At 41.1% G+C, this 24159-nt stretch overlaps 1 protein-coding gene across 2 annotated transcripts in view; it reads right to left on the bottom strand.

Annotated features, from left to right (window-relative positions):
* Positions 1–24159, bottom strand: part of GAPVD1 (GTPase activating protein and VPS9 domains 1) — a 3238556-nt gene that overhangs the window by 1017542 nt on the left and 2196855 nt on the right. For both annotated transcript variants that reach the window (XM_044058337.1, XM_044058338.1), the window contains one exon: positions 22886–22973. In XM_044058337.1, coding sequence (XP_043914272.1) covers positions 22886–22973 — 88 coding nt within the window. The remainder of the gene's footprint in view (positions 1–22885; positions 22974–24159) is intronic.

Genomic DNA, 24159 nt, shown 5'->3' with positions numbered 1-24159 from the left:
GGGCAACTTCACTGGAAACAGTTTTCTTCTGAAGTAGTTTAGTATCAATATCTCTCATGAAGTAAAATTAGATGTAGCCCCTTTCTGTAGCAGGATAACTCTAACAGCTTTACAGTCATGTCTCTCTCACTGTGGGTCCTACTGATCAACTAAGCTAATTTGTCAAGTCCCATTTTTTAACTTTGCTGACTGGGTAGGTAATTTGTTCCACATACCATTTTCACCCATGAACTGTGACAGTTAGGCATTTACAAGTTTCAATGGATAGTTACAATTCAGAGTGTGACGGTTCATTTGCAGAGCAATAACAATGTAACTCAGAGAAGATAAATACAGATGACAATGACACAGTATGAATACATTATTTGTACAAATCAGAGTACGGCAGTTCATTGACAGAACTATGAATTGAAGTGTAGAAGATACAATGAAATACCAACAGAGAGAAGTTTATAAGGCAAGAGGCTTGAAGACATAAAATAAGGAACAGAAAGCAGTACTTATATATATATATATATATTACACACACACACATACACACACACACACACACAGACACAGACAGACACAGACACACACACACACACACACACACATGTATCAAACAACGAGATTAAGGGGAACAGTTTTCTATACAAAGACTGGATTGTTTCACATTGTCTAAGATAATGCAATATCAAGAGCTTTGTAAGAATAAATGATGTTTCCATCCCGCAAAAATTCTGAGTTTTGCAGGCTATCAGACATGCTACTAATCAAGTTAGAACAATGTCTTTTTGCCAAGCAACGTCAACTGAATCAGCTTCCGTTTGATGAAATGGCTGAAAAATTAAAGCTGGTTTGTCATAGCTCAAATTAGAATTTAAATTAGTAAAATATCTTACAATTTTAATTATCCTTCCATATCATTTCATATCTGCCTGACATATAATAAGTAATTGGTCACAGGGCCATAACCAGCTGAGAAGCAAAATAAAGCTCTCATCAGGTTATCTTCCCTGGAGTGCCAGCATTACTACTGTAAACCTGCACATCAATGTGAGAAGCAAGAAAAACAAATTCTAAAAATGTCCATTCTTGGCACTCACGATGGTGTCACCGAACACTATGCGCCTGAAATGGCTGCCCCCTTTGCCCCAACCCAGCTACTCTTCTGGATGATCACTTCTAATGCCAAACAATTTCTCACACTTTCATAAAACCTTTATACTATTACCTACTAAAATTCAGTCTACTAAAGAAGCATGCCCTGAACTACCATGTTTGCAATGTTACATCATTTGCTATCAAAATCTTCACCAAGCAACACATTCTATTATGACTATATCCTAATATAACTAATCATGATTATAATTTCTTAACACCATCCAATTTCTTTAGTTTTCCATAGAGATTTATTCTTTTGTCTTCATTGTTGCCAATAACTCAACCCCCCCCCCCCCTTCAATGGACATGGTCTATTCATTAACATTCTCAAGAATTTAACCCAGCATCAAGTCAAGAGCTTTTCAGACAGGGTGGCCATCATTCATTCAGGCAGCCATGAGAGCTTTTAAAATGACCTAAACCTGCCCCTGGGCAGGGGAATGCAAAGACCATAAGGCTGCTCTGATGTGAATACATATTTCCACATACCAGCTTTGAAGGCTACTTGGTGACCCTAATGCCTGTCCCAGAAACTATACATTTGCATCACAATCCCCACCTCCAAGACAATGAAGCACAGCAAGGCTGGTACCACCCTGGCATCTTCTCAGAATGGACAAGCACATTCTCCTCTGTCTGCACCATCAGGCACAAACTACAAATCAGACTCTGGTAATATGTACCACAGTCTGGCTTTATCCCTATATGCTACTGTAAAAAAAAAAAAAAAAAAGATTTTATTCACATGATTATATTTTTCTAATTTGTGTTTCTTCCTACTACTCTGTTACTTCATCTTGCTTTGCTTTTTCCTGCTACTTGCTGCCTGTTCTCTGAAGTGTTCAACTGCATCTGTTCTGTTGCATTTATTACTGCTTGTTTATTGCCTGTCTAAATTAAGTGTTATTCTTAAGTGTTATTCTAAGCTCTTAGTTTTGGTTTAAGCACTTGGGTTTAGGGCCACCCCTTAGCTCTCCCTGGCCTTTCTCCCTCAGATTCTGACAAACACGGATGGACAAATCCCTTTCTCCTGCCAGTCTGGTTGATATGGGCGTCCTGAGACAGTCTAGCAACTGCCTCGTGTACAGGAACATAATCTGAGAGAGATGCAATTACATTCGGACCCTAGAGTCCGAGCACTCTTCCCCTAAAGCCAGTATATCTGGCACTGAAGAGGTTGTCAACACAATCACTACACCTCAACCACCACCAAAACCTACACAACACACACCCACATATGCAGAGGTTTCTCCACATAAACATACCCATACAAAGGAGACCTCAGAGGCAAAAACGCATGCGATCTCCACAGCTATCCACACCACATACCATGCATAGTCCACACACCTGTGCCTCACAACCACTAAGGATTCACCATAAACCCAACATATTAGTCATAGGAGACTCCATTGAGAGACACACAAATGGGCCTCTCACCAGGCTGGAAAAGGAGAAGGTCACGGTTAGTTGTCTGTCAGGTGCCAGAGTCTGCCACATTACACACGCACTCAAGTCTCTCAACAACAGGTACTGTTATGACTCTGTCATAGTCCATGTCAGCGTGAATGACTTGAGACGTACCTCTCTGGACTACATGAAGAGAGACCTGATTATGTGTCCCAGGCAGGTATGTCCCTAGACTTAAGTAGCATTCTGCCGTCACCCAGAATGATGCCCCAATACAAACAGAAAATGATTGACTAACAATTGGCCTAGTTTCTGGTGTCATTCCAGGTGGATCCAGTACCTGACAGTCTGGGAAGATATGATCAACAGACCACAATGCTTTGCCAGAGATGGCCTTCATCTGTCTCATCTGGGCTTCAGGCTTCTGGAAAAGGCTCTTGCCTATCCTATAGTGCCTTTTTTAGGAAAAGTGATGATGTTAAAACTACCAACATAAAAATTTCAACAAAACACAATTTAAAGGTGATGCTGCTAAACGCTAGGTGTCTAAACATGAAACTCCACTCATTGCAAGCATTCGTAACCCTGGAAAATGCTGACATCTGTGCAGTCACTGAAACCTGGTTCAAAGCTGCGGAGAGCACTCCAGCCTTACCTGGTTACTCATTCACATTCAGATCCCAAACTGTGGGCAGTAAAGTCAAAGGAGGTGGAGTTTCAATATACATTAAAGACACACACATCTCCAGGCTTGTCAAACAGTATGACGCACAGGAGACACTCCAGGTGCAGTTAATCACTGACAAGACCCCTATTTAAATCATAGCTAGCTAAAGGCCCCCAAATCTGAATCAAGACACCTATTTGGACCTGTTCGAATCTATCAAGATTCAACCCTTTGCCCTGATCCTGGGTGACTAACTTCCCAAACATTGACTGGAAGAAGTACTCATGCCAGAACACACATGCCCAGAGATTCCTTAATTTTGTCAAATGCAAATGCCTTGGAGCAGCTAGTTGATATCCCCAAAAGGGGTGATAATATCTTGGACTTGGTATTAACCAACATGAGTAACCACTCCAGCATCCCTATAGTATCATCCTCCCTGGTAAGATCCGACCACAAAGTGGTCACTTTCAAAGTTACCATCTCACCCAACCCCCCTCTAGCTGGGATCAGACATAAAAACTTCTCCAAAGCTGATTATAGCCTCCTGAGGGATGGTATAAACAGCTTCACAGCCCCCTCCCCCTCTGTAGGAACTGGCACAATATTCAAAACTACACCAAAGCACTACACAAGCATTTATATAGATGCATAGAATCAGGAATACCAGACAGAACTGAGTCATCCTCCGTAAGGAAGAGTAAACCTGTCTGGTGGACATCTGCATTAAATAAACTCTGTAACAAAAGGAAAAAAATTGCTGTCTAAGACTAAGAAGGAGCAGGTGCCCAATTGGAAGCAATGTCTCCTTAGCCTGAACATGCAAATAAGAGCACTAGTGAAATCCTCCACAGCAAACTGAGTCCAAACTGGCCACATCTACTACAGACCATCATAAGGCCTTCTTCACGTATGTCCGCAACCTCAAAGGAAGTGCCCAGATCTATTCAGAACTGGTGGTCAAGGACACCACATATACAAATGCCATAGATACAGCAAACTTGCTGGCTGACAGATTCAGTAAAAACTTTACCCCTCTGTCCCCCATCAGTAAATCAGGACATCCCCAGTATCTGCCCTCTTCCCCCTATATCTAGGGAACAGGTTTATCACTGCTTTCTCCAAGGCAAACAATACAGCCTCCATGGGACCCGATAACATCCCAGGCTGCATCCTACGTGAACTCAGGCAGGAATTTGCAGCACCATTAGGCACCCTATTCAACCAAAACTGGAGTGCTGTACTGGCCTCATCCCAGCTGAGTGGTGGACAGCCACAGTCATCCCTTAACACAAAGGGCTTATCATAGACCTCATTAACAAGGACAGTGGCAACCTCCAAACACTTGATCCCACACAGTTTGGCTTCAAGGGGAGGTCATGTCTGTTAAATTTGGTCGACTTCTTTGAGACAGTCACCAAAGCTATGGATGAGGGGAAGATGGTGCACACTGCCTACCTTGACATGCCCAAAACCTTTGACACTATCCCCCACTTGGGCATAATAGATAAAGTCTCTCAACTAGGCATGAATCCATATGTTACCAGATGGGTAACAAACTGGCTCACTGATAGAACTCACCCAGTCAAAATAGGGGAAGCCACCTCAAGCAGCAGACCCGTAACAAATGGCTTACCCCAGGGTTCGGTCTTGGGGCCTCTGTTATTTGGGATATACTTTTCTGAGGTGCAGGCCAAAACCAGTGGGGTATGGCTGACCAAGTTTGCAGATGACTGCAAGCTGGGTGCGGTCATCAATTCCCCTAGTGATGTGGCCATCCTCCAAGAGGATCTCACTCACACAAATGACCGGTGCCAGAAACATGGCCTCAAGCTGAATACCAAAAAAATGCATCATCATCCCCTTTGGGGAGAGTGACGTCCCCACAAATCGTCACATTAATAACAACATCCTAAGCACTCAATCAGTCGTGAGGGATTTGGGCACCCAAGTTGATAGCAACCTGACTTTTGACCATGTTGCTCCCCTGGTACGGAAAGCCTTCTACATGGCCCACCTCATAAGTAAGGGTATCTCATCCAGGGACAAGGAGGTCATAACATCCTTGTATTCTTCCCTTATAAGGCCCATTATTGAGTACAATGCACCTTTCGGCATGTCTCTGGCAAAGCACATGCAGCAGCTGGAGAGAACACAGAGGTTCCTCACCAGGAGAATCCAGGGCCTCAAACATCTACCATACACAGACAGGCTAAAAGCTCTATCCCTCTACTCAGTTTCATACAGACACCTCAGAGGTGACCTCTGTCTGGCATACAAGGGGATCAGGACCCCACCTTGATGGGACTGCTCTATATCTGCAATTCAAGCTCCACTCAAATAGGTTCATAGGTTGGTACTGGGCTATCTGCCCAAAGGCATATATTAGCCCAGCCACGTTGTGCGGTATTCACCGCCCCTTTAGTAGTTCCCTAGACCCTTGTACTAGCAGCTAGTACCCTTGGCCCCTATTTAGTAGTGCTGTTGGTGTGATCCCCGGTGTGAACTTTCTGTTACTCATCCACTCATCAAGGTTCCTCTTGAAGAGTGATAGCGAGGGGCTCTGTCTTATGTAGATCGGGACCCTGTTCCATAGTAAGGGAAGTCTCTGAGAAGGGAATCTATCCCTCCAGCACATTCTATTCGTTGTTGTGTTGAGGTTTATATCCCTAGTGTGTGTAGCTCGAGTAGATTTGGTTTTGCTAAGATGGAGCATGTTCAACAATTCTGGGTTGGACATGGCTCTGTACATTAGACAGATATCGCCTCTGAGAAAGTGGTATGCAACAGAGAACAGTCATAGCTTTTTCAATCGTGCTGCATAGGGCAACTGTTTGAGGCCAGTAATCCTCTTGGTTAGGTACCTCTGTGGTCTCTCCAGCTGCTGGAGATGTCTAGCCAGGTACATTCCAATTGGTGCATTGTACTCAATAATGGGTCTGATGAAGGAAAAGTAGAGGGGCACCATTATATCCTTAGATCTTGATGCAAACCCTTTCGTGATCAGATGGGTCACATAGAAGGATTTTCTAACCACTTTGGCAACATGGTTATCAAAGGAAAGGAAAGCTATCTACTTGGGTCCCTAGATCCCTTATTTCTTCTTCAGACTTCAGGGGATTACCTCCTATGTTGTAGTTTGCGGGTACTCGGTTTTTTCCAAAGGGGATTACTACGCATTTTTTTGCATTTAGCTTGAGACCATGGCTTTGACACTATGCAGCAATCTCATTTAGGCCCTTCTGGAGGATCTCCATGTCGGCCGGAGACTCTATTATAGCACCCAGTTTGCAGTCATCCACAAACTTAGTCAGCCACAGCCCTTCCGTGCTTGCCTGCACTTCTGAAAAGTATATGCCAAACAGGAGGGGCCCCAGGACACAGCCCTGAGGCACACCACTCGTTACTGGTCTGGATTCGGACATAGATCCCGCTACTCTTACTTTATGGGATCTGTCTGAGAGCCAGTTTGCGATCCATCGTGTGACGTAAGGTTTTATGCCCAGGCTGGTGAGCTTATCAATAATACCTGAATGGGGAATGGTGTCAAATGCTTTAGCAAGGTCATGGTAAGCCTTGTGTACCTCCTTTCCCTTATCTACAGTCTGAGTAACTGTCTCAAAGAAATCCACCAGGTCCAGGAGGCATGATCTGCCCTTGACGAAGCCTAACTGTGTGGGGTCCAGCGACTGGAGGTTCCCAATCTCTCCATTTATGAGTTCCATAATGATTCTCTCCATAGCCTTACAGATCAGACTGGTCAGGTTTATTGGTCGGTAGTTCCCAGGGTCAGTTGTGGCCCACCCTTGTGTAGCGGGACCACCGTTGCCGTGCGCCATTCTATGGGCACATATCCTGTGGAGAGGCTGAGACTGAACAGGGTATTAAGATGCAGGGTTAATTCCTTTTGGAGCTCGTGTATGACACAGCCTGTAAAATAACCCGCATGCATGGCTTCAACCTGGTCTGTGACATCAACAAGTCTTGTTGACAGGACAGATTGGTCTCCCAGAGATTCCCTCATCTATGGAATAGACTCCCTCTCCACATCAAGCAGAGTACCTCTTTACCCCTTTTTAAGTGCAACCCGGACAACTGGATGGGAAACAGAAAATATACCCCTGGGATTCCACCCCTGTCCCTGCTAGACAGGGGTATTGGGTACTGATTTGTCTAAACATGGGCTAAACTTTTGGCTAGGCTTATAAGGGCCTCACGGCCAATATCCTAGTAACCTCCTATGATCATATACAGCTTGACATTAGGATTTAATTTTCTCTAGTTATAACAACCAATGAGCTTAACAGCCTACAGAAGTATGTTGTAAATATCACAGTCTCTTTCTCACAAACCAACTTTACTTGACAAGAGAAGAATTTACTTCATATATTACCTTAATTCTATCAGATTTTTATTAAAACAATGACTCCTCCACCTAAGTCCTGTACTATTATTGCTACTTTATAAACATGAGGCAAACATGGCTACAGCACATTAAAATCAGAAAATCATCATTCAGTAAGCACAATTATAGGTTCATAAGTAAGGTCCACAGCATTACAAGTATAGCCAATATACCATATTCAAAAATTTCTCCACCTAGGGGTCAAAATTACAATTGCAAGTTTATTTACCAGATAATAAAAAATGTATTGTATATTACTTCTAGTAATTATTACAGCATATTTTGCAGACCATATTAATATATTTATAAAGTAATTACATAAGTAAATCTCATTTCAGTAATTTCAGAGACAACTGTTATAGAATGAATCCTACATAAATATAGTTAGTAAAACAAATTTTGCATAGGCTTGAAAATGGAAATGTAGGCCCTTGTCTTCCTTTTATACTTCAGATTATAAAGTAACTACTAAAAAGATATCTGTGCATGTTCAGGTATCTCAGGAGGAGCTGTTAGATCAGGTATCATTTAAATGTACAAAAACATAGTATTCTCTTTGCACAAGTCTAGAAATGCAGCAATACTAAGGTAGGCTTCACAGTTTACATACAGTTTCACGGACTGCACTTTCAATCACAGTGAATATAACTTCCAGTCAAAAATACTGATAAGAACAGAATGTGCTGTACATTTGAGTACAAACGCAATTTTATTTGTATGCTACAAGGCTTGGGAACCAAGGTTACAGAGGTGTGCAGAAACTTACAAGGTTTTGGTATTATTAGTAAATATTTCAGACACAGTTAAGTTAGTTTGGACTGATTTGCAGAAAGTCATGGCAGTGCAGTCCTCAGAAGGCAGCACTTTGGTATGAGTGCAGAAGTTAGGTCAAATATCCAGCATTCCAGAATATTAATTATATGAATGCAGAGAACTATTTCAGTTTAACAGCACTGTTACTGGAAACATTATTTGGATGTTGTTGACATCATACCTCTCAACCTCTCAGCAAAACAAATCTGGACAAAGCCATACGTAATGGGGGAACTAAGGACGAAAAATAGGGATAATTATTAAATATTTATAAATCCATAAAACTTTTTGGACATGAAAGAAAAATCACTTTGCTTCATGTAGTAGCTTTGAAATATTTAATCCAGCAATAAAAAATGTCCACCAAGACAACAGTATAAGAAAACTTGAAATACATTTGAAATAAAATGGAACACTTGTATTGAAGTGCTTTTGTTTGTTATCAGGATCATTTTACAGTTAATCAACAGTTGAACTTCTTCAGAAATACAAAGGTTAACAACTGAACACGGTTTAAATAAAAGCTGCTGCACAATTAATTCTTTATGCAAAGAAGGGGAGTGGAAAGAATTCTCACTAACGAATCCACTTAAGGATGCATTTTACATTAAGATTACCATTAAGCCCAGGGGGCGTGTCACTTTGCAGTTTAACTTGCCATCTAAGCTCCTTAACTTCTAGCTGGGGGTTCCCATCTCCGTAGATAAAGGAAACACAGTCTAACACTAGAAATTTAAAAGTGGAGCAGGAAGGGCTGGTTAGCTTGTGTTTAGCTAGAGCAGTCTTTTCATCACCTTTTCTTATGACCTGGTAATGGTCCTTGATTCTATTGCTGAGCTTCTTAATAGTTTTGCCAACACAGAACACCCCACAGTGACTGCAAACAGCAAGGTATACTACATGCAAGTTAATTACAATCAAATGTGTCTGAAAAATGAATTTCTTGTCTAGCAGTGTGTAAGGTGAAACAGTCTCCACTCTCTCACTTGCAACGTACTCGCCCGCAAACACATTTCCCACAACAAAACATACCAACTGAAGGGGGAGGTGTGGTTAAATTTCTCTGACTAGCTAGATTAAATACAGATTTGAGAGACTGGGATCTTTTGTAATTGAAAGATGGAGCTGGACCTAGTGCCTGGACTATCTCGTGGCAACTGGAGATAATATCCCAGTTCCGAGAAACTATGTCCCGAATAGATTCTGCATCAACTGAAATTGGAAGAGGAAAACACAGGCTGCCATTGGAAGATGAAACTGGGTTTGGGCAAAAGCCTTTTGACAAAATAGGGGGGTATTTGTTGTGTCTATTCAGTGCAACTTCCCCCAACATGGTGTCCACCAAGTGTGCTGTGTAGTGTTTGTCTGTGAATAACTGTTTAAGAAGGAGGCTTTCTTTTGTGAAACTTTCACCTTCACTAACAATGCAGCTAAGGCATACGAATTGACCCTTGACTATGTTCTTTTTCATAAAAAAGGGGTGTTGGCTGCTAAAATCCAAATAGTTACTGCGGAAGGTACTTTTTCTGAGGTTGGTCGAACGAAAGTGCTTAAATACAAGTGTTCCATTTTATTTCGAATTTATTTCAAGTATTCTTATACTGTTGTCTTAGTGGACGTTTTTTACTGCTGGATTAAAAGATTTCAAAGCTACTACACGAAGTGAAGTGATTTTTCTTTCATGTCCAAAAAGTTTAATGGATTTATAAGTGTTTGGACAACTTTTTGACAGTTTGCAGTTCTTTTAATTATTAAATATTTTTTTTATAAATGTAGGAAGTTGATAGAACAACAGGTTTTGCATTAGCATGACTTTTCTGAAGGACGTGAAGTCTGAAACTCAGAGGTCTGTCATTAGTTTTTGACTACAATCTGCAATGATATGACAGAAAACCAAAAATTTTATGAGGAACAGGCCAAAAATATGAGGCAAAAATCTGGGCATTCTGACAAAATATGGACAGTTGAGAGGTATGATTGACATATACCCCCACTGTACATAAAGCATTTTTAACCAAACTACAGTGCTTGCAGACTTTATTCTGAAAGGGGTAAGAACACTTTGTCCACAAAGGAGAGAGCGGCACCTGTTCAGCACAGTTCTGGGTAATTAACAGATAAAGACATTCATTCCAGTCTTATTCCAGTTTCTTCCAGCTGTTTTCAGTTAACTCCAGTATCATACAGTTATATTAACTCTTTCAACTTACATGTGAGGCCTGTAAGACTAAAGAGTCAGTAATTACCAGATGGCATTACAATGAATTCTGGAATGTAACCAATGGAGAAACCTAAATTAAAGAGGTTAAGTAGGGAGTTCAGAACAAATGACATTTAGTGATGATAAGCAATCTGGCATGTTATCAGGGCTGAAACATGAGATGATGATAAGCTTTTGAGATAACTGACATAATGTGTTCCTTAGTAATTACAGGGCACTGTGGAACATAGCTATATCAACTGATAGTTAAAACTTGCACTTCATTTGCCAGTTAAGATATTAGCCATTTTGTTTGGGTAAAACTGGGCAGTATTATTTTGGACTAGCTCTGAACACTGTTGGGCGACGGTTAACTTTTTGACCTAGTTAAAAGAAAGATCTGTACTTATTTTTTTTCAGTGAACATTTCTACTTCATATTCAGCTCTGAGCCTCCAAATGGTAGCATTACGCGCTCTGTTACTTTTATTAAATGCACTGTTAACGTAGGTAGAATTGGAACTTTTATAAACATTAAGCAATGTTTTCCCTTTGCTAGATAGTTTATTTGCAAATATATTCCACCATAGATGATTGTTTTTAAAACTGCTAGTGTAGACAGACTACCTTATCAGGACAACTATTTAAGATGGAGCAGAAGTCAGAAGCATAGCACACTGCTTTAGCAATGGCATCTGTCAGATGAGGATTACTGAGGAATGTATTTAGGTTATCAACTAAATAAATTTGTTTTCTTTTTGAGAAGTCCTTAAATACAGAAGTATCTTGAGAAGACCACCAGTTTTAAAGGAAATACGGATTTATGATTTAACAACTGAAGATAATGCTCATGGAGGTGTGTAAGAAGGGGTCATGTTAGTGAGGACGGTGTCAGTGGTATTTGGATCTTTAGTAGAATGGTTAACTATTTCTGCAAAGACAATTGGAGGATACTGAACACTAACAGTGTGTCAGCCAGTTTACAGACAGAAAGTTGAAGTCCCCCAGTATAAAGGTGATGGGATTAATGGGGATTTAGGACAGAGTTAAGACAGCTGTTGTGACCAGCAGGAACATAAAGGGCATTATATAGCTAGCTATGAAATAGTAATTATATGTCCATATTACGATAAACTGTTCACATTTGATGGTTCTACAAATCAGTCAGTGGGAAAGTGGTGGTATCCTTGACACATACCAACACAAACCCCTGCAACTACCAGTAGGTCTGAAATGTGACAGGCAACAAAACCAATAAATAAAGGGAGTACCGTCAATGTTTTGAAAACATGGTCCTGTATTTACGCATACATGAATGTCATCATGGCAAGAGGGCTTCAAGTTTAGGCCTTACTCCAGGCACTGAGTAAAGCCATATTAATGTGTTCTGAAATAGACTTTATTACACTGGATATGTATAACTACAATGGAAAAGCTCCACCTGGCGAAACAAGAAGGCAAGTCTGTTGTCTCATCCAAAGATGGCACGGGCTATCCCCCTTAAGAATGACACCAGCAATACAGGAAATTATTATGGCCAATTACCTTGTCTGAGTCTCAGCATCATTCTGGGTGATAGAAAAATACTACTAAAAAACAGTGACTTTCTTGCATCATACGCAGAGCACAATCAATCATATCCCTGCTCCTAAGTTAATTCACCACCTCATAATCCACTACCAGTTCATAATTGTATTTATTATGCTGGAAGGATCTAACAGCTCTCACTGTGTCTCAGAGCTTGGTAATAGGAAAAACAGTTAACTGTGGTCACTCTACTGCTATCCAGCCTAGTGAGGCTGGTGTCCACATACCTTACAATGGTCACCTATAAACACTATCATGGGTAGAGGCAGTATCAGTGGGTCTTAATGCCTTGTAGTATTCTCCCTTGTGATTCAGTGGCATATGTATTGCCTATGAACCTGTAAGGTGAAGGCAGAAGTGCTGTTGTGTGAACCAATGGTTGAGGTTTCTCAGTGCTTAGTCTGGGAGCCTTAGCTAGTGTTTTCTTAAGAACTTCACAGTATGACGGTGTAGTGGAGGTGTTCTCTGCTGTAGCTGGATGAGTGCACATTTTGCTATTTAAATGGGTTTTGAGGTGGATCAGGTAACTTTTAAGTTCATAAATACTTGCATCTTTCTCATATTGAACCATTGTGGGATATTAACAGATGGTCTTCAGTAAAGTATTAGGTAGTTGCCGTTCTGCTTCAAAATACCCAGTGTGGTCAGACTGGATGCAGAAGGGACAGGACAATTCCCTAGTGTCCAGTGCTGTTGAAGGGGTACAAGAAAACAAGGTAGCTTAATAACCTAATCTTATTATAAGACAGAAGTACATAACAGACTGGACTGAGAAATGGTGAGAATGTGGGATGTGGCTAAAGGATGCAAAAAATGTGACTCTGGATCCAATAACTAGTTCAGTGTGGACACAGTAACACTGGCAGTATTAACAAATACAAATACATGTTAAAGTAACAGCAATATGTAGCATCAGTGAAGTAATCAATAACAAATGGCAACATTTTTATTTGATAATCTACCCCAAAACTTTTCAAGTGCCATGAGAAATAGCCTGAACTTTGGTAACCGTGTAGCAATCAGTACAAGCAGTGGTGCAACAATGATCAAAAAGTGCTATCAAGTACAATCAATACCTGAAATAATAGGTTAATGTGGTATCAGCCTAAAAGCAACAATGAGCAGCAGTCAGCCTAACCCAATGGGCCAGGTGCAGTAATTAGAGAAATAAATACAGACAGTCTAGCTTAAAAGTTCAAAGTGCAGTAACTAATTAAAATACAGTAACAGTAAAAGAAACAGCACAAGCAGCAAAAGTATATCAGACAATATAATACAACAGTGTGCAATGCAGTACTGTAGAACAGTATCATTTAAGGCACTAACAGTACAACAATTAATAGCAATGCAACATCAGTGATAAAAGTGCAATCAATAACTGAGATAAGTTAACTTAGTTTTTACCCAGCCAGAATCTCTGATTAGCAACAGTGCCAAATAGTATCAGCAACAGCAAAATACGACCATACTTCCAGAAATGACCAACGCAACAGCAACCATCTACAGGAGTGTAGTATTAAATACAGCTAATAATGGTATATTTAGCAGAACAGCAGTCAATTTCAATGAAGCAGTCAGATGAAGTGCAGTCATTAAGTTAATAAGATAATAAGCAGACAACAATTTCCACTATATGCAATAAGAAATTCTATGGAGCTAGCTTAAGTGCAACAAGATGAACAATTTCCACTAAATAATAAGCATATATTACAACAGTGCATTGAAATAGCTTATTAAAGTGCAAGCAATCAAATAAATAACATATAACAATTTACATTATCTGTGATAAAGGCTTAATTGTCTGCAGCTGGATAAACAGCAGGATACAAGCTTCACCACGATATGGTATGCCAACAAATATTGATTCGTTAAAATAAGTACAGCACAGCATTAAAATTCAGGTTCAGGTAATGAAACACACCATCTAGTTCAATGGATATGGCAAATGAATAAGTATCAACAACTTACTGGATTCAAGTTTAACAACAGAATCAGTCACAACAATGCAACTAATCTGAGAGAGAATCCAGTGAAATTTATAACATCTACAACAAGGATGCAGAGGCTGCCTTACCTGATATAGACTGAACTTCTGTGCTTTTTATTCAGTATGGTTTTTACACTGGTCTGTGCTGCTACATATGCAGCAGCACATCAAAATGAGAAAGCCACAGATTATTTTAAGTCTGAATGGCTCCCTCCCTACAGACACTGGACTATCAAAATCCAACAGATGCTCTCAAAGACAGACGATCACAAGCACTCCAACCTTTCACTAGAAACCAAGCAAAGGTAGCTGCTGGATGGAAACCTCTAATTTTACTAGAGGCTGCTGCATAGCAGACCCAGCCCTAGCCCTAAAAAGACAGTTAAGTCCTCTTAGTGCTTTATGAGTCAGTAAGAACCCAAATGGAAGAAAGATTTGTGTTATCTTCATTCACTGCAGTCTCCCGCTGTTTTCTCTAGATTATGGATTACAGCACTGTTAACAGCCTATGCCTAGGTGTCCAAAAGTATGACAGCTTCAGACATATATATTGTCTGATGATTATTCTTCACAAAATGTATATCAACTTGCTGTTTCTTCACAAATGAGTCAAATAAAATGTTTATGTTAAAATCAGTGTCATATGGATGCATGATTATGCAAAATATAGTTTCACATAAATTGTAGCTTTATATTTCAAATGCCTTACAAATGCATACTCCTTATTAGCAAATTATAGTGTACTGACAGATAACTGAAGGCAAAGTTAAATACTAAAGGGATGTTACTATGTTTGAGTCTGGTTTCAGAATGTTAATGAAGAAAAAGTAAAACAATGCTTCAGGAATCATTTGTAAACTCTGGTCTTCTCAGGCTGGGGGAGGAGTCGTTGCAAGGATGTCTGTATAGGTAATGTATGCTGGTACTAAATGATACAAGCTCAAAGAACAGATAGATTTCATAAACCCAGACGGTCTACGTTTTAGAGAGGGCCAACTGTCAAATGTTCACGTGAAGCTCTAAGCAAGAATCACAAGGGCATACAATATTTTTAAATTTGTTAAACAGAAGTTAATATAAATTTTCTGCATTAATGTAACTGATACGAAAAAGGTATAAAAAACATGTAATTCTCTTTGTTCAGGAAGAATGATCTGAAATTTTGTGAAGGCAGTCTCTCAGCACTGTATGTGGAATAAACCAGAACTTTGCACACCCTGAAGCATTCGAGACTAAAAAGGTAAAACCTCTTTATTATTTATTTGTTTACTTTATCACCAGTAGGCTATGCAGTTAAAAGCCAAAAAGTACAGTTTTGTACCTACCATAAATGTAGATGTCCGAACAGGATAGCATCTGCAGTCATAACAAATGGGTTGTCCTGTCGTCAGGCAGCCCTTTGGTCGGCCGGATTCCAAAGTCTGGGTCCGGCTTCGGCTGATGTCGCACTTCACCCGACGTCATCTCTGCTGGTCTTCGGGTATAAAGGCATCAGCCGACGCCATTTTCCTCAGTGTTTCTTGCCCCAGATGCCAGTTGCCCTCTAGGAAAGCTAAATTTTGGATAAATGCCAATGTTTCCAAAATAGTAGAAGGCAAACACAAAAATAAGCATGTATGTACATATATACAAACAAATACACCATAAGAGACTCCCCAGCTAGCTATTAGGAGGGTAAATACCCTAGGAGTACCACAGAGGGAAGGAGGGTGGGTAATCCTGACTGCAGATGCTATCCTGTTCGGACATCTACATTTATGGTAGGTACAAAACTGTACTATGTCCTTCAAGGATGCATCTGCAGTCATAACAAATGGGTAGAATACCATAGCCAAACTAGGGAGGAGGAAGAAGAATTATGGTGTAGTTAGGATCCCTTGCAATACAGCAGTGGCAAACCCTGCTCGGGATCTAGAGTATAGAGGTAAATTATAATGCTTGGCAAATGTATGCACGGAGGTCCAAGTAGCCGCCTCAATAATGTCCTTGGTTGCCACTCCTCGTAAGAAAGCTGTGGTAGTGGCTGTAGCCCTTGTAGAATGAGGTCTTATGTTCTGTGGAACTGGTTTTCCATGGTAGGAGTAACAGAATCTTATGCAATTTCCTATCCATTTGGAGATTGTCTGTTTGGAAATTGCTTTTCCTTCCCTTCCTGTTGCATAGGCTACTAAAAGCTGGTCAGTTTTTCTGTTACTTTTGGTTCTGTCCAGGTAGTAGCGTAACTGTCTATGTACATCCAAGGTATGCAGCAGCCTTTTCCCCTGTTCTGTGGATTGGGAAAGAAGGTAGGTAGGTGGATTGCCTGGTTTAAAGACACTCTGGATACCACCTTAGGCATAAATGTAGGATTAGTTCTCATGGACACTATCTTGATGGAAGATTAGGAAGGGTTGTACTGCCATTAAGGCCTGTAGTTCCGAAACCCTCCTTGCTGAAGTAATTGCCAGTAGGAAAGCAGTTTTCCATGATAGGTGTTGAAGATCTGCTGTTGCTGCTGGTTCAAATGGAGGGAGTGTCAATTTTCTAGCACAAAGTTCAAGTCCCATGCTGGTAATGGTGGTTTCCTAGGAGGTTTTACATTCTTGATCCCTCTGAGGAATTGCCTGAGTAGAGGATGCGAAAAGACAGGTGGATCGAAGCTGTATTCTGCGGAAATAGCTGATGCATGTATCTTGATGGAGGAATAGGACAGGCCCGTATGTAGAAGCTCTGCCAAGTACTCCAGGATGTTAGCAATATCCATGTTCGAGACATCTTTTCCTCTTTCAGTACTCCAAATGACAAACCTTTTCCATTTTCCTGCATAGTTCCTTCTTGTTGAAGGTCTGCGGGCTTCAAGGATAATGTCTTTAACCCTTTGGGATAAGTCTGGGTTAGTTGCTGTTATGTGATGTTCCAGGCAGTCAGTTGCAAGGTTTTTAGGTTTGGGTGCATGATGTTGTAGTTGTTCTGAGTTAACATCAAAGGCATCAGGGTATTGGCCACATTCTCCCCTGAGACATGCTCCTCAGCAAAGGATACCAGTGTTGTCTTGGCCAATTCGAGCTATCAGAATTATCCTTGGGCGTTCCTCTTTGATTTTCAGTAGTACCTTGTGCATCAAAGGAAGAGGTGGAAATGCATATGCTGTCAGGCCTTTCCAACTGAAGGATAGAGAGTCCACCTTCCATGCTAGTGGGTGGCATGTCCTTGTGCAGAATTTTTGAGCTGGTGATTGAGTGGGGATGCGAATAGATCTATTTGTGGCATTCCCCATTTCTTTGTGATGGCCTTGAAGATGTCCGGGTGTAGCATCCATTCGTGAGCATCCGAGGTGGTTCTGCTTAACATGTCTGCTAGGGTGTTTTCTTTTCCGGCACAAATATTGCCTGTAACTGGATGTTGTAGCTCAGAGCCATATTCCAAAGGTCCAGAGTCATTCTGCATAGGGGGTATGAATGAGTGCCTCCCTGTTTGTTGATGTACCACATGACTGTGGTGTTGTCTGTCCTTATCATTAAATGGCCTTCTTTGAGGAATGGTTTGAATTTCTGGATTGCTAGTTTTACTGCCAGCATTTCTTTTGGTTTATGTGCAGGTGCAGCTGGTCTGGAGTCCACAATACTTGTATGCACTTGTCCAACATGTGCGCCCCAGCCTAGGTCTGAGGCGTCCGTTGTGATGGTTTGGTTTGCTTGAAAGTTGTGGAAGGGCAAGCCTGGGTTTGACTGGCATGCTTGAGCCCACCATAGGAACTCTTGTTTCAGGCATGGGATTAGTGGGATTTCGGTTTCTAAGCTGTGCCTGTGTTGAGACCATAAATTCTTTAGGTACCACTGTAGTTTTCTCATATGCAGTCTGGCATGGGGGACCAGGATTATACATGATGCCATGAAGCCCAAGGCCTGCAGTACTTTTCTTGCTGTTAGTTTGTGCTGCTTTGTTAATGCCAAGAAGTAAAGAGGGAGTTGTGCGTGTTTTTCTGCAGTTAGGAATGCCATTTGTTTTACTGTGTCCAATTCCGCACCCAAGAATGTTCTTGTCTGGGATGGTATCAGTCTTGACTTTTTTAAATTGACTGTGTATCCCAGGGCTTGTAGTAAGCAAATGACTCTTTGTAAATCTGTTGTCAGCTTGCTTTTGTTGTCCGCTTGTAACAGGCAGTCGTCCAGGTATGGATAAATTTGGATTGCCTGCAATGAGCGATTACTGATGCCAGGCATTTTGTGAATACTCTGGGCACAGTAGATAAGCCAAAGGGCAATGCTGAGAATTGATAATGCTCTGATCCTGCAAGAAATCTGAGGTATCTTCTGCAATTTGGTCGTATGGGGACGTGCAGGTATGCCTCCTTGAGATCTAGAGTTACTAGCCAACACTCCTTGCCCAGCATGGGAAGAAGTTGCTGTAGGGTCAGCATTTTGAATTTTGGTACAATGATGTATGTGTTTAAGACGGACAGGTCGAGAATAGGTCTCCAACTTTTCTCTTTTCTTGGTACTAGGAAGAGTCTGGAGTAGAATCCTTTGCCCTGTTGTGTTATTGGTACTCTTTCCACAGCTCTCATCTTTGTTAATTGAGCTATCTGCTTTAGAGCTTCTGTTTTTTGATTTGGAGGTAGGTTTGGCATTCCTCTTTTTACTGGTAAGGTGTGGAAGTGGAACCTGTAGCCTTGGTCTATGGTTTGCAAAATCCACTTGTCTTTTGTGATATAGTGCCAATTTTTCGAAAATAAGGCTAACTTTCCACCTAAAGGTGCTGCTATTTGCTCCCTGGTAGGCGGTGTCAGAGTCAAGTCACGGTGATTGTCCTGTTGCAGTGGCAGTGGTTGTGTCTGTGCCTCTCTGGTTATTGCCTTGCCACTGGCGTCCTCTACAGGCACCTCCTCTGGATTGATTTCTGCCTCTAGAGCGTCTATTCCTGCCTCTTTGAGATTTTGAGGAGTCTGGAAAGGACCAATTTTTGGCAGGCCAGTTCCTGCTAAACCTTGGGGGCTGAACCTGTAAGAAATCCTTAACTGTTTGTACAGATTTTGCCTTCTCTTCCATTTTATTCATTACTTGCTGAGCAGGTGTACCAAATAGACTGGCCTTATCCATAGGAGCATCTAACAGCTTTGCTTTAACATGATCCGGCAAAACCTGTTCCTTCAACCATGCATGCCTTCTTATCACTGTGCCAGTCATGGCTGATCTAAATGAAGCCTCCAGTGCATCATAGCCACATTTTAAAGAATGGTTACAAACCTGCTGAATGTTATTCACCATTTCTAAAACATATTTCTTATCTAAGGAGTCATCAGAGGACAGCTTCTTAGTTAACTGATCAAGCATAAACTCTTGGTATTGGATCATGTGAAACTGACAGTTTAAAGCTCTAGCTGAGAGAGTAGCTGAGAGAGTAGCAGAGGTGTAAACTTTTTTCCCCCATCTCTCTAAGGACCTGGATTCCCTTTCAGAAGGGAGAGGGTTTTTTGCTGAGGTCGAAGCTACTGCCTTAGGCTCCTGGGATATAGTCTCAGGATCTGCAAGTGGGGCCTTGTATAGGTGGTGATGAGCGTCTGGCACCCTGTAAAATCTATCTGGTTTGGCAGGGGCTGGAGGTAAAGTATCAGGAGCAGTGCAAACATCATTAAATGCATCATCCACAACAGGCAGAACTGGAGGTATAGCTAAGGGCCTATGTTGTGGTAAGTGCAGAAAGGTCCTAAGCCTTTTTCTTGAATCTGAGAAATCTTGTCCCTGCCATTGGAATTGTTCTCTCATGGCATGTAAGGTTTCCCCAAAGGAAAATTCCTCTGGTGGAGAGGCAGATGGAATGGATTCTTCAGCATCGGAATCTTCATAAGTAGAAAAAGGAGCCTCTGGCTGATCTGTAAAGTCTGAGTCATCCGAAGAATCATCAGAGGACACTGGCTCGGGGGGCTCTGCTCTAGGTCTCTTTTCTGGAGGCTGAGAGGCCCTGTCTGGGTGAGATTGGGATCCCCTAATTAAGGAGATTAAATCCTCTGCCAGAGTAAGCATTTGTGAACTAGAAGTGGGCCTATGTGAGGGGGTCTTAACAGGCACTGATTTAACAGTTTTGGCTGCTTTAGCCCTGGCAAAGGCCTTTATAGACATGGCTGCAGGAGGCCTAGCAGCACCACGTGCTGGGGTAGAGACATCCAAAGGGATGGTGTCTGATAATTCACTAGGAACCACAGTAGTAGGCAAAACTTCAGAGGCCGATTCAACTAAGGTAGCAGGAGCCTCAGTAGTAGTCATGGATTCGGCTGAAGATTGACCCGTTTTCTCGGTTTCGGCTGAAACCGAGACACTCGCGGCTTGCTTAACCGTGGTTTCGGCCGAAACCGCGGACCGCGAGTGTCGGTCTTTTTCTTTGCGATTTTTAACAATTTGGGTAGTCGGAGGATCCGACGGCATAATGTACGCAAAATCTGAGCCGAAAAACTGTTCAGCAAACTCCGACCGACGCCTAAGCGTTCGTCGGTTGAAGGAAGCACAGGCTAAACAGGCTGCTACGTCGTGGTCTGGGCCTAAACAAGGTAGGCAGTAAGAGTGGAAATCTTTATGAGGTATTTGTTTCCCACAAGTTAAACAGTTATTTACTTTTTCTGACATCGGCTGAGGCAAGAAAGAGTCCCCAACGGGATACTTAGCTTTTTAGAAGTCTTCGAAGTAGTATTCGGTAGTAGTAATCTCTGGATCTGACCGACCGGCACTTGCGAACAGCTTCTGCTTCGGGCGCCACGCGGCAAGAAAGACTGAGGAAAATGGCGTCGGCTGATGCCTTTATACCCGAAGACCAGCAGAGATGACGGGTGAAGTGCGACATCAGCCGAAGCCGGACCCAGACTTTGGAATCCGGCCGACCGAAGGGCTGCCTGACGACAGGACAACCCATTTGTTATGACTGCAGATGCATCCTTGAAGGACATCCAGGAAATGTGAGTGGGTTACCACAGCTGGACTAGCAAACATCTGGAACTCATGAGACTAATAGTTGCTTTGGACCAAAGCCAGGTCATTGGCAACTTAAAATAACATTCCGTCTCACATTCTTGGTAGTATTCAGTCTTGCCAAAAAAAAGGAAACCTAAACCCTAGCTGCAGCTAAGAAAGAAACTACATAAAGGCGCAAAGCTCAAACCTGGCATACACATGGGTAAGGAATCTCATTAAATGGAGTACCAGTTGCAGACAAGCAATCAGTGAAGCATGTGGGAAAAATAATTCAGGGATAGCAAATATGAATCTAAAAGAAACATCTCCCCAGTGCAACTCAAAGTTAGCCTTTGAGGGAGATAGGGGTGAGAGAGAGGTCTCTGAGCATTTCTGATATTAAGGAGGTCAGGAGCACAGAAAAACTGACAATCTCAAAGTCTGACCTTTTACTCTAACAGGACAAAGTTGAAGAGTAGACAGAGACCCTCAGACAGGGTTGCCAGACGTCCCTATTGGGCGGGACTGTCCTGAGATCAGCAGCCTGATCCCGAGTCCCGCCCTGCCGGATTAAATCCCGGCCAGCCTCCGCTTTGTTAGGTTTTTTTTTTTTGATTGGCCCGTATACCTGGCATACAGGGCAATCAAAAATCGCTAAACACAGAGCTTCTTCTGTTCCGCATTAAACAGAAGTAGCTCCGTGTTTAGCGATTTTTGATTGGCCCGTATGCCGGTAAACATGAGAAGCTCCGTGTTTAGTGTAGAGTAGTGTAGAGCTTTTTTTTTTTGCCCCCAGAGCTCCATATTAAAAAAGATTTAAGCTTAGACTCTCTAGAATCTGCAGTGCACTTGTTCATAACTGGCTCAGACATCTTCCATGAAGGACCTCACAGCTGCCCCTTAAGTAATATCTTAAGATGTTGAGGAAAATATATCCCTATAAACCAATCTAAGAAAACACAAGTTTTATTGTACAATATGAGTACATAAATACTTACTGAATGACTATTACTTCTCACAACCACTGTGTGATTTTTCCAGATGTGGCGCTGATCTCCTGCCTTGGACTGTTAACAACCACAAAAGTACATGGTGAGCTTTTTTTCTTTTTCCTTGCTAGATCTTTCTTTTGCTACATATGAAAGGCATATTTCTGTAATTGCTGCAAAAAAAGAATGAGGGATGGAAAAGAATATGCAGAGGATGTGGTCAAACCACATCTTTTACCAAGGCATTGGTAAAAATGCTGTAGACCTTCAATCTTTCGATGGGTATTATGTGTTCATAAAAAAATGGTATAATGTGTGGTTTCCAAGAAAGAAAGCCTTAAAACTACAGGAGATTCAAAAAAAGCACAATATAGAGAAGGTGTCTTATTCAATATAGAAAACTCAAGTATTCTAACTAAAACATCAGACTTGACCGCTAAGTTGATTTCCAGCTACAGCAATACTGCCACTGAATTTACTTGGAGAATGATGGTGGTTAACTGAGCAGTCTAAAATAATAACTGTGCTTAACTAATCACTGCTAACATTTCCATTAAATGACATCTCATCTGATCTTTTGACTTGCAAAGTTTAGCGTTACTATACACTGTATGTGCATCTGTTTTAAATGAAAATGCTGATGAAGCATTCATATCAAGAAAAGGAAATAATTATAATAAATATTCGAAAAAATTAAACAAATGAAAGGATCATTCAGCACAGCTCTGCATTCTAAAATAGTAAAAGCTTTACGAACTTTAATACCTTTGGGTATTGCAGGTACAAAGCGCTTTTTCCACCATGGTCTATTCCTGTCAGACTTCTCATCATCACTGTCTTTCTTCTCCTCCATCTAGAAACAAAAAAGAAGAAACTGTATAGCTGCTAACTAGCAAGCACTTCAAACAAACAAACAAATAAATAATGTTTTCTGAAAATACATCTTTACCAAAACCATCCTTTTGCTCTGGCCACACATTTTAATCCGCTACTAGCAAAATCTGAAAAGTCATCCACAAACCACCACCACTACCATTAAAATTCAACATGGGCACTAAAACAGAGCCATAAAAATGTAAAAGCAAAGCCTTAAAACAATGTGGTGAAACTACCATTAAATACAATCTGCCTAAAGCAAGGAAAAGAAATCATGCAGATGATTTGATGCAACTTTTGTTTCAGATAGTCATGTCTATGAACTGACAGTTTTCTTCATAATTATGTTACACTCTCCAGTCTGTTTCACAGCATCTTTGACGTATGAGTAACTGTCAGAACTTTTGCTTTCAGGCTTCACTACAGAGTCAAAATAACTAAATGTCACACGTGTTGCACATCTGCCAACACAAATAGGTCTACTGCAACTGATATAGTTACTTTCAAATGCTAATTTGCAGGTGTCTAATATTCTTAATTACTGGAAATATCTTTCTCTCCGGTATATGCATATAGAAATATGTAGTATGTAAATATATATAACACATTTTCTCATTGTTATATCTCAGCCTGTCTGCATAATTCTGGGAACATTTTTAAGATTTATATCTCAGACATGATAATATTTTACAGTTTTGAAATATTGTAATGAATGAACAGATGAATGAATTATAAAAATCGTATGGGAATAAAAAAATAATGAATGAGGTGACTCCGAATGGGAGTATGCTTGGGGAGTACAACTGATTGCATGTGCAAGAATCTGCACTTGCATTTACTGTTGCTTCATGAAAGAATGTTATGTGAAAAGTTCCACAAATGCATGTGTAAAAAGAATGAATGAATAAATGTGTGCACTGGGGGATAGGCCTGAACACACGAACTACTGGAGTTTTCTAATTGCACTATATCAGTGTTACTGCATACTGGGATGAAAGGGAATACACACAGTGAGCGAATTAAACACAAGCCATGCACTATTAAAACGACCCTCTAAAAGCACACAAAACTTTTAAGTGCGAGTTTTATTAGAAGATACATAGCATGCAAATACTAACATACAAAACATAGTTTCATTAATGAGCACGCAATGATTATGACGC

Source organism: Protopterus annectens, chromosome 16.part0, assembly GCF_019279795.1.
Source record: "Protopterus annectens isolate FY-2018-M chromosome 16.part0, PAN1.0, whole genome shotgun sequence".
NCBI classification, from domain to species: domain Eukaryota; kingdom Metazoa; phylum Chordata; order Ceratodontiformes; family Protopteridae; genus Protopterus; species Protopterus annectens.
Note: the sequence above shows the minus strand (reverse complement) of the source record. Positions and strands in the feature narration are given on the sequence as shown.